At 42.1% G+C, this 14,771-nt stretch overlaps 1 protein-coding gene across 2 annotated transcripts in view; it reads left to right on the forward strand.

Annotated features, from left to right (window-relative positions):
- The first annotated feature begins 2,085 nt into the window (after positions 1-2,085).
- Positions 2,086-14,771, forward strand: part of NET1 (neuroepithelial cell transforming 1) — a 51,882-nt gene continuing 39,196 nt past the window's right edge. For both annotated transcript variants that reach the window (XM_027121515.1, XM_027121516.1), the window contains exon 1: positions 2,086-2,323. In XM_027121515.1, the coding sequence (XP_026977316.1) occupies positions 2,196-2,323 (128 nt within the window). In that variant the 5' untranslated portion in view covers positions 2,086-2,195. The remainder of the gene's footprint in view (positions 2,324-14,771) is intronic.

Raw genomic sequence — 14,771 nt, forward strand, 5'->3', positions numbered from 1 at the left:
AAGAACTAGACTCAAGAGAGGACAACATAGAGGTCCCTGCCCTTCACCCAGCCTCACATTTATGAGCTCAGCAACGGTGACCTGGGTCTGAAGTTCCCAGAAACTCTGAAAGCATTACTAAAAACGAAGCCACCGGTTTCTACAGAAAAACCAGCACACTCAGTCTAAAGCAAATGTAAAAACTAAAGGAAGGAGAGGATCTTGCCTCAGTGCTTCCGTTAAAGGCAGTGAACCACTACAAATCAACAAAGCTTGTCCTAAAAGCAGCAGAATTATAGATGAATAGGTGAGATTCAGAGCAGATTCAAATCTGATCCAAACACAGATATTTAAAGAAACAAATGCCTCTTTAAAAATTTCTTCTCTTGTGTCAGGAATCCATGAAGAATTGTTTGGTGGGGGAAAAGAGAGACACACGTGATGAAAAAAATTTGCTACAACTGTTGACAGCAACACTGTCAGCAACATAGAAGCCACTTACCATGTTGATCTGCAGGTGCCCCACTGCCCAGTGGTACTGACAGGAGGAGCCGCCCAGGTAAGCTTTATCAAAGGGCAGGAAGTGACTCTACCTGAGGGCTGAGACACTTAAAGCAGCACAGCCTCTTTTCAGTTTTTCACTTCTCTGGTGTCAGAGGAGCTGTGATGGGCCTACCTGAACACCCTGTGATAAAGTCTGTGCACAACTACCGATGAATTCTCTAAAGCTTATCCAAATCTGCTTGCGACGTATACCTAGGTTGAAAATCACAAATGTCTTTAAGAAAGAATCCTCCTCTTGTATTAAGAATGTATGAGGGGCTTCCCTGGTGGCGCAGTGGTTGAGAGTCCGCCTGCCGATTCAGGGGACACGGGTTCGTGCCCCGGTCCGGGAAGATCCCACATGCCGCGGAGCGGCTGGGTCCGTGAGCCATGGCCGCTGAGCCTGCGCGTCCGGAGCCTGTGCTCCGCAACGGGAGAGGCCACAACAGTGAGAGGCCCGTGTATCGCAAAAAAAAAAAAAAGACAGAATTTGAATTAACAGGAGAAAAGCAAACAGATTTTTACATGTACAGAGGATCCTCCATAGGAAAATAAAAACCCAAAGAAGGAGCAAAACCTTAGTGCTTATGTACGAGGTTGGACAATGAGAGGGAATTGTGGAAGAGTAAGTAAAATACACGGGGAGACCAAAGGAAGATAAGAGTTATTTAAACAATTTCTGTTTGTAGAGAATTCTGACTCCCCCCATCCTCCTGATATGGGGAGGGCCGCTATCAGAGGGGAGATTTATCTCCTGCTTTTATGAAGAAGGGGGGAGGTCAGAAGGCGCTTCTTGCACCTGGTGTTCTTCAAGTGCCTGCAGCTAAAAATAATCCTCCTTCCAAAGCAGCATGTTTAAGGTGGCATATATTGCTACCCTTCAATGTATATACAATTTTATTTCTTAGGATAGATTCCCAGAAAGGGAATCAGAGTGTGAAAGGGGAGGTGATTTTTAAAGCCTTTGACATAAAGAAAGCAGTATTTTAAACCAAAGAATGTGCTATTTAACAATTTTCTTTTTTATTTGAGAAGGTCCTTTACGTGCTGTAGTGCCTTCTTATAATTAGAGGATGAAGGCACTTGGACTCTTCTGCTCTGGAGACAGGAGGTCTCATAATCAGATTTACTGGTTTCCTAGAGAGAGCCCTGAGAACACATTTTTCCAATACCTTTGGTGACCGGGGATTTATCTCACATGAATAATTCAGCGTGTGCAAACCTCATTTTACTTTCAACCTCTCCCCACACGCTAAGAAAGTTCTAAAATGCTTCCAATTTGCCTTGGCTTGTGGTGAAAGTCCTAGTGAACTGTGAACTACTAATCGGGTCTTGGGGATTTAGGAATGGAGTCAGAACTAAATCCCAGGTCACGCGTTTTCAGCAGGGTGACCCCCTCGGCTACCCTCCCCTTCTAGCTTCTATGAAGTTAAGCGCCTGGAGGTAGGAGGAGAGGGGCGGGACTCCACGTTTCCTAGCAACCGCACGCCGTCCCCTGATTGGCTGGTCGCCGCGCGGCCGCCATTTTCAAACCCCGGAAGATGGCGATGGCGGCGGCGGCGGTGGCGGCGCCCTCCTGACAGGAACTCTTCTCCGGGCCGAAGCGGCCGGGCGCCGTGCGGCTCCCAGCGGGCCTCCCGGGCACCCGGCCACCGCGCCGCCCCCTTCACGCCATGGAGCCCGAGCTGGCGGCCCAGGAGCAGAGCCGGCCGCGGAGGCGAAGCCGCCGGGCCCCGGGACTCAGCGCGGGCGGCGCCGCAGAGCCTTCGGCCGACACCCCCGGGCCGGGGCCAGATGACAGGTGAGCGCTGGGGGCGGCGGCGCCTGGGGACCCCTAGCGTTGGGTCCGAGGTTGGGGAGGGGGTGGGAGGAGGGGAGGGGCAGGGGAGGGCCGGGCTGCCTACTCTCCTCCCCCTTCTCCCCCCTCCCTCTTCTCCCCCCCTTTCCTTCTCCTCCCCCTTCTTTTCCTTCCTCCTCCTCGTCCCCCTCCTCTCACCCTCCTACCCCTCTTCCTATCATCTTCTCCCGGGTCCTTTATTTCCTTTTCCCACTCCTCTCCTTCCTACCTCTCCCCTTCCCCCTCCCTCCAGTCTCCTTCCCCACCTCCCTCAGGTGGCCTTGGAGATCCTCTAAACATCCATCAGGTTTCGGGCCGGAATTGGGAAGGTTCCTAAATGCCCCCGGGGAACTGCGGGGTCGGGGGACGGGAATCGTCCCTGGAGCCAGAGGACTTCTACCAGACAGCAAACTTTTAGCCTAAAAACGAGCATTAATATGAAAAGTTTTGCCGAGGTCAGAGTCTCTCCTTTGGAGCCTTGGCCACGTCGGTGCTCAGCGCAGCTCACGGCCCCAGCCTCCTGGGTAAAGAGAGCAAAGAGGATGGTCGCCGACTTTTTAGCTGTTGACACATTTCACATTCTGTCCCGTGTGTCTACAAAGGAAGGACACTAGCCGAGGGTTTCAGAGGCTGTGTCTGCAAGAGGAGAGGGTGAAAAAGTGCTAAAGGCGTGTCTTTCCCCTCACGGTTTTGCAGGGGGTGGGTTTCCAGTGACTGGCGGTTGGACCTTACATCCCTGAAGTTGTGTCCTCATCTGTCAACTGGGATTATAATAGTACCCACTTCCTGTAAGTTGTGAAATTCAGTGAGGTCATGTGTGTAACCCCATACACAGAGAGCTCTCAACAAATGTTAACTGTTATTTGTTGATTTTTATCTATAATTCCACCTCTGCTCCATCTTTTCAGAAGCACTGTGGTCCACTTCACATTATTACTTGAGATAAACTACAGTTCCTTACATAATTTACATTCCAGTCATGCCTGCATGTGCCAATCCCTTTTTTTTTTAATTTATTTAATTAATTTATTTTTGGCTGCATTGGGTCTTGGTTGCTGCGTGCAGGCTTTCTCTAGTTGCAGCGAGCAGGGGTTTCTCTTCATTGAGGTGCACGGACCTCTCACTGCGGTGGCTTCTCTTCGTGCGGAGCATGGGCCCTAGAGCGCGTAGCCTTCACTAGTTGCGGTGCATGGGCTCAGTAGTTGTGGCTCAGGGGCTCTAGAGCACAGGCTCAGTAGTTGTGGCACACAGGCTCTAGAGCACAGGCTCAGTAGTTGTGGCACACAGGCTTAGTTGCTCTGCGGCATGTGGGATCTTCCCGGACCAGGGATCGAACCTGTGTCCCCTGCACTGGCAGGCAGATTCCTAGCCACTGCACCACCAGGGAGGTCCGCCAATCCCTTTTTGAGAGAAAGGAAAACACCTTACTTTCATGGACAAGGCATTTATAAACTCATTGTAAGTTATCATGCAGAGAGAACAGTATCTTTCATTAGATACTGATTTTTATTTTGAAGTTTACGATAACCCTTGCCTGAAACTTTTATACTGATTACAGCCTAGTTTAAGAAGAAGTGAAAGAGCAGAGAGAGAGATGTCATCATCTCTGAGACTGAGAAATAGGAGAGTCGGGAAAGAATCGGGAAAGCCTAGTTAAGGGAAAATGAACATAGAATTTCAAAAACATCAAGTGGGGCAGTGTTAAATTCATTGCACCTACCTAGTGCCAGACATTGTTGTAGATACTGGGAATTCTGGTGAACAGATGAACTCCCTGCTCTCCTGAAGCTTAAAGTCTGCTTGGGGAGGAAAGACAATAATGAAATAAATAATAAAATATCAGGTGGTCATTGCTGTGAAGAGGCATACTAAGGGGGATAGAGATAAGGAGAGGGTCATGTTGCTGTTTTTAAAACATCACAAGGAAAAGCCTCTCTGATGATAGCGATGATGTTTAAGCAGAGATCTGAAGAAATTAAGGAACAAAGCCATGTGAATATTTGGGGAGAAAGGCAGTAAGTGCAAGTAGAATCTATATGGTATGTTCAAGGACTGCAGAGAAGCCAGGGTCACTAGAGTGGAGTGAAACAGAGGGCAGAAAGGTAGATGATGAGGTCGGAGAGATGACTAGGGCCAGATCGGGTAGTATATGGTTGACTGCCAAAAGGACTTTAAATTTGAATCCGTGGTTGGGAAGCAGTAGGAAATTATGTGATCTGTCTTTTAAGAGGATCACTTTGTTACGTGGCAAGGATAGAATCCGAGAGACCAACTAAGAGGCCATTGCAGTTGAAACATCCGAGTGGTAGATGTGGTGGAAAATATTCATATTTGGGATGTGTTTTGAAAGTAGAGCTGACGGGATTTGCAGATGGATTAAATGTGGAGTTAAGAGAAATAGAGGAATGAAGAATGATTCCAAGGTTTTTGGTCTGAGCACCAGAAGAATGGGTTTCCATGTTCCTACAAAGGAAAGACCTGGGGAGTTTGCCTTGGGATATGTTATAAGACTCTTATTAAGGAGTTCATCACACCAGTTTCTTTTTTCCTTTTTCTTTTCTCTTTTTCTGCTTTTTTCTCTTTTTTTAAAAAAAATGCTTTATTGAAGTGTAACAGTCGAATGAAAGAGGGCATGAATCATAAATGTTTTTGGCTCAGTGAAATTTCATAAAGTGAATGCATCTGTGTAACCAGGTATAAATCGGGGGGTTGTCAGCAAGCAGACTTGAAATCACAGCATTGCAAAGTCATCTAGATAGTGAGTCTGAATAAAGAAGAGATTGGGGGGCTTCCCTGGTGGCACAGTGGTTAAGAATCCACCTGCCAGTGCAGGGGACACGGGTGTGAGCCCTGGTCCAGGAAGATCCCACATGCCGCGGAGCAACTAAGTCCGTGCACTACAATTACTAAGCCTGCGCTCTAGAGCCAGCGTGCCACAACTACTGAAGCCCGCGCGCCTAGTGCCCATGCTCCACAACAAGAGAAGCCACCGCAATGAGAAGCCCACGCACTGCAAGGCAGAGTAGCCCCTGGTCACCGCAACTAGAGAAAGCCCGCGCACAGCAATGAAGACCCAACGTGGCCAAAAATAAATTAATAAATAAATTTATTTTTAAAAAATGAAGAGATTGGGGACTTAACCCTGAGGCACTCCCCACATTTAAAGGTCGGGGTAATGAGGATGCTCAGAGGAACAGCTGGTGAGGTAAGAAAGAGCCAAGTGAGCTCAGGATCCAGGACGCCAAATGTAAGAAAGGATTTTGAGAAAGGACATGGGAAACTATGTCAAATGTGACTTATAAGGAAGGACTGGAAAGTTTAGTTAGATAAGGAATGAAAAGACCATTAAATCTGCTAATGAGAAGAGCATATTGACCTCGGATAGTTTCCATGAAACAGTTAAAATATTGAATTTAGAATGTTTGTAGTGGGTTGAGAAGAGAATGCAGTGTGATTTGTTCCGGAAATATGTGAGCATTAGACACTAGGAGTATGGAGATGGAAAAAACTGTCCTTATTCTGGAAGAACTTATAATGATATAGGGAAGAAAGTTAATAATTATAATAGTGTATGACAACAGTTACTATAGCTGTATATATATGATGCCATAGATGCAAATAAAAGGAGAACTTACCCTGACTGGAGAGGACAGGAGATGATTCCCTGTAGTAATCCCTGAGTCTTGGAGGACCAGTTTAGACCGTAGGTGTAAATGGGTGACATCATATGGGGGAAGGATGTTAAATGTTAAAAGGCCCTTAAGCAAATGAGCATGATGAGTTCTAGGTATCGTAACTAGTTCACTGTGGCTTGACGCTAGTTGTGTAGGAGAGAGGACTCAGACCCAGAGGAGGTAGTGATGAGAGATTATACTGAAGAAGTAAGAGTCGCATCATCAAGGGACCTTGTATGCCATGACAGTAAATCTTAGGAAAACTATTCCCTAAAAAGTGCTCATATACATAAAATTTCAGATTTGTGGACCCTTGCAGCCCAACTATGGATACCAAGTTAAAAATCCCCAAGTGAAGATGATGAATTGGTGGGAACTCTATCTGCAGTAGCCTAGATGAGTGTTTGAATCTGATGGCTGGCAATGAGATAGGAGGACTTGACACGCAAAGTGTGGGTTCCACTTTGAAGAACTCTCGCTGCAACTGGAGAGCAAGAAAGAATAATGGAGGCAACGCAAGCTTGTGGGGTAGAATCTTAAGAAGAGGTAAACTTGATATGGGGTGGGGGCGGTGGGGAATAAGCAAGTACAGGGAGAGGTTGAAGAGACAAGAGAGAAAAGATGATGAAACAAGTGACCAGCAAGGCAGAAAAGGGTGGAATCCAAATTAAGGGTAGAGAATCTAGCCTGGCTAAGAGCTAGGTAAGTTTGGGGGATGGGGTATGTTGTAAGCAGGAATTTGAGGGCTTTCCCACCAGGGTTCTATTTTTTGTGTGAGGTTGGAAATGGTGTCAGCTGAGAAAAGGGTGGTGGCAAAGGCAGCATGAGGAGAATAATGAAGTTAGAAGAACCTTGGAGGGAGAGGATGTAAGATCATCTACAAGAACATGTGAAGTTTGACAAGATAGTGTCAGTTAATAGTGGGGCAAGACAACTGTTTAAGCATAACATCAGATCCAGAAATCGTAATGAAAAAGATTGATGTATATGACAATGTAAATATTATAACTTTTTCTAGACAAACTCACTATACACTGATTTGAAAGACAAAAAACATACAGGATGGGCTTCCCTGGTGACGCAGTGGTTGAGAGTCCGCCTGCCCATGCAGGGTTCGTGCCCCAGTCCGGGAAGATCCCACATGCCATGGAGCGGCCGGTCCCGTGAGCCATGGCCGCTGAGCGTCTGGAGCCTGTGCTCCGCAACGGGAGAGGCCACAACAGTGAGAGGCCCGCGTAGCACAAAAAAAAAAAAAAAAAACATACAGGAAAATATCACCTTTTTTAAAAACATTGTTCACATACTATAGTTTCACCCATTTGAGGTGTATAATTCATTGTTGTCCTATAGATTCACAGACGTGTGCAACCATCACCAGGCAATTTTAGAACATTTTCTTCACCTCAGAATGAAAACCCATACCCTTTAGTTATTCATCCCCCTCCCCAACACTCCTTTCTTGCTTTACCCCAACCTCTAATCTACTGTCTGTCTTTATGAATTTCCCTCTTCTGGACATTTCACATGAATAGAATCATGTGGCCAATTTTAGTGAGCCATCCTTTGCCCATTTTTAAAATTGGGTTATTTATATTTTTTATTATTAAGATATAAGAACTCTTTATTCTGGATACACGTCCCTTACCAGATACATTGTTTGCAGGTAGATATGTTCTCCTATTCTGTGGGTTGTCTTTTTTTTTTTTAATTGAAGTATAGTTGATTTACAAGTTGTGTTAGTTTCTGGTGTACAGCAAAGTGATTCAGTTATACATATATATTCTTTTTCAGATTCTTTTCCATTATTGTTTATTGCAAAATATTGAATGTAGAGCCATGTTCTACTCCTCCTCCAGCGGCAGCCATGGCGGCAGCTCGGGCATTGTGGCGAGGGGGACGGTGCCGGGCAGACCCTCCCTAGAGGTCTCCCTCCTCTGCCTCCTCCTGTCACCGCTCTGCTGCTCCATTATTTCTTCAAATATTTTTTTCTGCTCCTTTCTCTCCTTTCCTTCTGGTACTCTCACTGCATGTATATTGGAGCGAAATCTGGTAGATAAAACAACATTTTAATAAGGTGTATATTTAAACCAAGCAATTATAGGGATTTATCTTAAGAAAGCAGTTGCATAGCATATGTAGATGTGTGTACAAGGAAGTATATCACAACACATTTTTATAATAAGTTTAGAAAAAACAAGAAAATTAAATACATTATACTTTTATACAATGAAATATCATTAGCTATAATAGTTTTTAAAATCTCTTTTCATAATTCAGATGGAGTTTATTTGGTATATTGTATACAGTATATTTGGTTTTTAGTTTCTTTTTTGTTGTTGTTTTTGGTACATTTCCTCTGTGTATCTGTGCAGGTTTTCTCTAGGGCAGCAGTTCTATAAGTTTGACATCACTGATAATCTAGCTTAACAGAGGAGGGCTGGATTCTTATATCGCCTTGTATATAATGTGTTGCAATGTATAAAGTTGAAGTATATAAAGAATGAAGTATATTAGTAGATAAAGAAAATCTGCCCTGACATAGATTTTCAGTTCAGTAAGGCATGGGTACTTTAATAGGCTTTTCAGGTAATTGAGGATATTCTTTGGTAATATACCAGAGCTTGACAAGTGGTAGTTTCTTAACAGGTGACTGGAATTTAGAATCTGAAACCATAGCAATGAATTTTTCATTCTCTGTTACATTAAAATCCATTGGTCTGTTAAAACTTTGAATAGATCTATTTTACCCATCCTTGATTTTGTGACATTATGCATTTGTCATTTGGAAAATATTGGCACAGGGAGTTAAGCAAATCTTCTAAAGGTTGATACATACTGTTACATGCTATCAGAAAATCACAATTATTAATAGTACCACCAATCTCATGTGAAAGCTTTTAAGTATTGGGAGGATGCCATGCTCATAGTGATGGGTACAGTTTTCAAAAAATTCTGATTTTCATTTGAAAGCTCAAATTTTTATCATTGGCAGCAGCAATACTTCATTATAGATAAATGTCCGCAAAATACTCAAGTCCAAATGACAGTTTATCTGTTAGTCATTCTCTCAAGTAAAAATATTGTTCTCTGCAAAGCTAATTTGGTTCACAACCTGATTGATCACACAATTGCTTTTCCTCAAGACAACCTTATTACACTGGCCATTTTCCCTTATTCAGAAGGGATATTCTCCTGGAATTTGTATCGTTACACTTGATTCATTTATATTTAATATCTAATTCTTATTCTTTGTCTCTGACTGCTTTTAAGAGTAGAGTAGAGTAGAGAAACAAGGATATGACCCATATCCTTGGATATGGGACACTGGGATATGACCCAGTGTACAAGTGGAAGGCTTGGCCTTAAATAATAGAGCTTATCCACTATAACAAGAGAGAAGAAAAGGTCTATGGTTGGTAGACTGGACAGTGTAAATATGTAGGGTATAATATAATAAGGTGCAGAGTCAAAGCTGTTAGTGGGGTGGGGGTGGGGAAGGAGTATTGGAAGAGTAAAGAGAGAAAGGTTTGAAATAGTTATTTCAGAGGGTAGGCGAGGAAATGACAAGGGAAATCTAATAGCGTTGCTGAGCAGAACTGAGGATCACTTGAAATTTGTGGTCAGGAATTCATAGTGAAACTAGGCAGCGTGTGTGTGTGTGTGTGTGTGTGTGTGTGTACGTACATGTGTACACACATTTGCATGTAAATAAATTTTTTTGAACATAATGTGTGTGATGACTACTACAGGATATGGCAGGGGCAAGATAATTAGGGAGAAAAGAGTGGAGACGTCTGGAATCCACTGGGGTGTAAGCTTTCTGTGCAGCTGCCTCTTATGTGGCAGGCCTCTGGCTCCTTTTTCCTCTTCTGTCCCTCTCTTTTTGATTTTTTTTGTTTTTTAAAAATTTTATTTATTTATTATTTTTTTTCATTTAATTAATTAATTAGCACAGGGTCTTTGTTGTGGCAGGTGGGCTCCTTAGTTGTGGCATTCATGTGGGATCTAGTTCCCTGACCAGGGATCTAACCCAGGCCCCCTGCATTGGGAGCGTGGAGTCTTAACCCCTGCGCCACCGTCCCTCTCTTTTTGTTCTGGGTAGTAATAGGCCAGGGTCTTGTCCTCAGGCAGCCCTGGGCCCCACCACGCAGCCCATAGCTCAGAAGGCGGCTTGCTTTTCTGGCCCAGTTTTCCTGACACTGTGTTTGTTCTAGCCCCAGCTTTGACTCAGCTAATTATTTTCTCTGGGAATGTACACTCTTTGAGACTGTGACCCACAGCCAAATAAAACATTAGCGTTTAAAGAGTTTAGGCTTTACAGTCAGGCTCCTTGGGTTCAAACTCTTGCTCTTGAGGACTTAATCTCTTTTAAGTCTCACTTCATAGTGTCTAGCTCATTATTAGTATCTATCTCATAAGGCTGTGATTAATCTCTTTAAATCTCACTTCATATAGTATCTGTCTCATAAGGTTGTGAAAATTATGGTAGGTAATTCAAGTAAAACATTAGAATAGTACCTAGACACAGCAAATACTCCAGAAATCTTGTGTCATTATTTTCGTTTTCTGCAGGAAGCACTAGAGCTATAACTTACTTACCCTCTATCAAGGAATATTTAGCAATATCCTCTGTTGTCAGTTTTTGTAGAGGTGGTACAGTATAGTTGGTAACAGCACAATGCTAGATCTTTGACTTTTGTTTTCCTAGTGAAACTGATGAATTTGTAGAATGGACATCCAGGGTTAAAGGTATATTCTTAAGCCAAGCTAGCTGTTCTGTTAACTTAGAGCTGATGATTCCTGTTGCCTTTAAGGGAATTTAACTTTTTGGATGGACTATTTTTCAGAACATTTAAAAAACTAAATTAGGGCATATAAACACAAATTGAGCCAATCCTTGATAATCCCGGATTGTCATTATTATTACTATTTATATTACTAGTTGCTGAAAATAAAAGGATGCCCCCACCTAGCTCCTAAGGCTGTTTCCTCCCACATTGAAATGACTGTACTTTTTAACAGTTTTATTGAGATATAATTTACATGTCATAACATTCACCCATTGTAAGTGTGCAGTTCAGTGATTATTAGTAAATTTATAGACACAGTTCACTGTTAGAACATTCATCATCCCAAATACTCCCTCAAGTTTGTTTGCAGTTTGTCCTTGCTCCTACCCCCAGACCTAGGCAGCCACTAATCTGCTTTCCATGTCTATAAATGTCTATTTCTGGACATCTCTTATAAATAGAATTATACAATATATAATCTTTTGCATTTGCATGTTTTGCAGTTTGTCCATATTATGACATGTATCAGTATTTCATTCCATTTTACTGCTAAATAGTATTCCATTATATGAAATGAATATTCCACATTTTGTTACTCCATTTACCAGTTGCTGGAGATTTGAATTGTTTCCAGTTTTCACTATTATGGATAATGCTGCTGTGACCATTTACATACAAGTCTTTGTGTGGACATATGTTTTCATTTCTCTTGGGTAGATTCCTAGAACTGGAATTGCTGAGTCATATGGTAAGCTTATGTTTAACCTTTTAAGGAATTGCCAAACTGTTTTCCAAAGGCTACTAGATTTTTAACGAAGTAGCTTTTAGATATTTTTCTCTTCCCTCACTATTACTTGCTGCTGGCATTATCCCCTGTACCCTGTCTCCTGAATCTGATGCTGTGGGCAAGGCAACCTGATAAGTATATTAGAAATTCGTAACGCAAAGGCATTGAATGATAGCCTTGAGTATTAGTGTAGGATGTTGAGATGTCTGGAATGTGTGTGCATGCTGGTTTCTAGATGCTCAGCTGTGTTCTGGACTAGAGATGTTCCAAGATGTATCTGTTACTTGGGACTCTCAGATACAGGTGAGAAAACCCCAGTGTGGTAGAGGAGATAGTCTACATGATTATCAGCTCCACCAGGCTCTTTCCGAAGTGGAGAGGAGACAATCCCTTAAGATGCTAAGCAGTCAAAGCAGTAGGAGATGTCTGCTTCCTCAGATATTAAACCCAGATAAGTGAATTTTGTCATTGTTTGTCTAATTTGCAAAGCACTTGAGACACTGAGTAGTTCAGCACCCTAAATACCAACAAATGTTATCTATAAAGAATAGTTTACACCATTCATTCTATAAGATTGATGCATTCATGGTACCTTTGGCATTTACAGATTACATTTTTAATTTAGCTATCTGTGAGTTACGTATAGTTGTTTGTAATCAGGCTGAGAAATGTGTTTGAGTTGCACCCAACAGCTGCATATCAGTAATACTGTGTTCTTGTTTTCACATAGGAAGTAATTTTTCTTAACAGATCTGGAGGCATCCAAAAACTTTTCAGTTATACTTTGTCATATTTCAAATGCCCCTATGCCTCAAGTCTTCTTTTTTGCTAATTTCAGTGACCTACTCTGCTATACTCCTATCATTAGCCCTTCTATTTAGCTTACTTTTTAAAAAAACATTACTTTGCTAACTCATTTTGGTTATTTTCATTGTAAAACCTTAAATACCTATCTTATTATAAGCCAGTATCTTTATATTTTTGTGGTTTATTTTCCTTCTTAATTAGAATAGTCACTTATATTGTCTGGTACACTTTATGAAAATGTTGCCATTTATAAATCTGCCATTATAAATCCAATTCAGCTCTTAATTACCTGCCATGATAGAGGAGGACAGTGACACAAGTCATAATCTCTGAAAATACAATTCGGTTTAAGAATGAAATAACAGGATGATTTTCTTTTGAACATCAACTTTGCCATTTTAATTACGCTTTGTTTAGACTAAATTTAGTTTAGTGTAAAAATAATAGTTTGAAAACACACCAAGTGATACAAAAGGAAATGTGTTAGAGGCCAAGGAATAATCACAATGGGGTTAGTAGGAAACACAATTAATATACCAAGCTAGTTCCTTTAGGTATTAGTTTATTTTATGCTTTAAATGTTATAATTATTTGGATATATGAAAAAAAGGATTGGACAAAAATTCTTGAAAAGATGAAGAACTGTCACTTCTTATTTCAGCCTTTGAGCTCCCTTTTAAATGGACTGTACTGGGTATCTTCTAGAAAGGCCATTTTTAATGTTTTATGAAATCAAAAATTTTTCCCACAAGGATTTAAAATAGCTGTATTACATTTTGAGTCTGACCCCTGTGAAAAAATGATTATATATCTTTCCAAGATTTTTGAAAGCCGGCACTGACTCACATGCTTTCAGGGCACAATTTGTTTTTTGGGTTCCTGTTTTACATGAGTTTTCAAAATAAATAGGTACTTGTTACTGAAATAGGAAAAAATAGCATTACTGTAAAGCTGATTACAACTGGTGCTGGAAAGAATCTTGCCATCCAATTGGAAATATTTTTCCAGTTTGTTGACCTGTTTAAAATTCCGAACAGCTAATTCTTTCCAGCTTTCAAACATCAGATTCATTCTGAGGTCAGTATGGACAATTCTAGGGAATAAAGAAATGAATAGCTTTGGTTTTGTGTTCTCCTTAATACTTGTCTTATATCCAAAAGGAAGTGTTTATTGACTGTTTTAAGTGCCACTATGATTACTACTTTGTAATGAATATTTGTATTACATTAAAGATAATCTGGGAAATCATAATTGTTGCTTCTCAACCCAGTCCCTACTGGGGCTCTTTTTAACTGTGTAGTATATGATAGCACTTACCTAGAGGAGTGTTTTTAAAAAGTGTGCTCTGTGGACTCATAAGGTATGAAGGTCCTGATTTCCCTGTAATCTTTTGGCATTTGCTTATAATATTATTGATATTATCTATGTATACTATAATACCATATCCATGTATTCTTTATTTTTTTTTTATTTGTTTATTTTTATTTTTGGCTGCGTTGGGTCTTCGTTGCTGTGTGCGGGCTCTTCTCTAGTTGCAGCGGGCGGGGGCTACTCTTCGTTGTAGTGCGCGGGCTTCTCATTGCGGTGGCTTCTCGTTGCGGAGCACGGGCTCTAGGCACGCAGGCTTCAGTAGTTGTGGCACGCGGGCTCTAGAGCGCAGGCTCAGTAGTTGTGGCACACAGGCTTAGTTGCTCCGCGGCATGTGGTATCTTCCCGGACCAGGGCTCGAATCCGTGTCCCCTGCATTGGCAGGCGGATTCTCAGCTACTGCGCCACCAGGGAAGCCCCCCATGTATTCTTTAGTCATGTGAATTATAATTTATTGCTGATGTCTTAGTGTTTTATCAAAAATCATGCTATTTTCTTCATTGTTGCTTGACTTTTCTGCAATGGCAAGAAATCATCAGTTCCTTAGGTTATTCTGCTCCACTAAAGAGGCCCTCAAAAATTTTTTTGAGCTCCAAATAATTATTTAGGAAATGTTTGCTTTAAATATCTTAAGATCTGGGGGCTTCCCTGGTGGTGCAGGGGTTGAGAGTCCGTCTGCCGATGCAGGGGACACGGGTTCGTGCCCTGGTCTGGGAAGATCCCACATGCCGCGGAGCGGCTGGGCCCGTGAGCCATGGCTGCTGAGCCTGCATGTCCGGAGCCTGTGCTCCACAACGGGAGAGGCCACAACAGTGAGAGGCCCACGTACCGCAAAAAAAAAAAAAAAAAACTTAAGATCTTTGTGCAACTGTTTCTAATTATTATTAGTGTCATCCTATTTCGCTATGTCAGGAACCTTAATAGTAACTGAACAGGCCTAGGGAGGAAAAGAATTCTCCATCCAGTTATGCCATTGAGCCCTCTCT

This window comes from Aethalodelphis obliquidens, unplaced genomic scaffold (assembly GCF_003676395.1).
Source record: "Aethalodelphis obliquidens isolate GAN/ISIS:26980383/991018 unplaced genomic scaffold, ASM367639v1 scaffold23, whole genome shotgun sequence".
NCBI classification, from domain to species: Eukaryota; Metazoa; Chordata; class Mammalia; order Artiodactyla; family Delphinidae; genus Aethalodelphis; species Aethalodelphis obliquidens.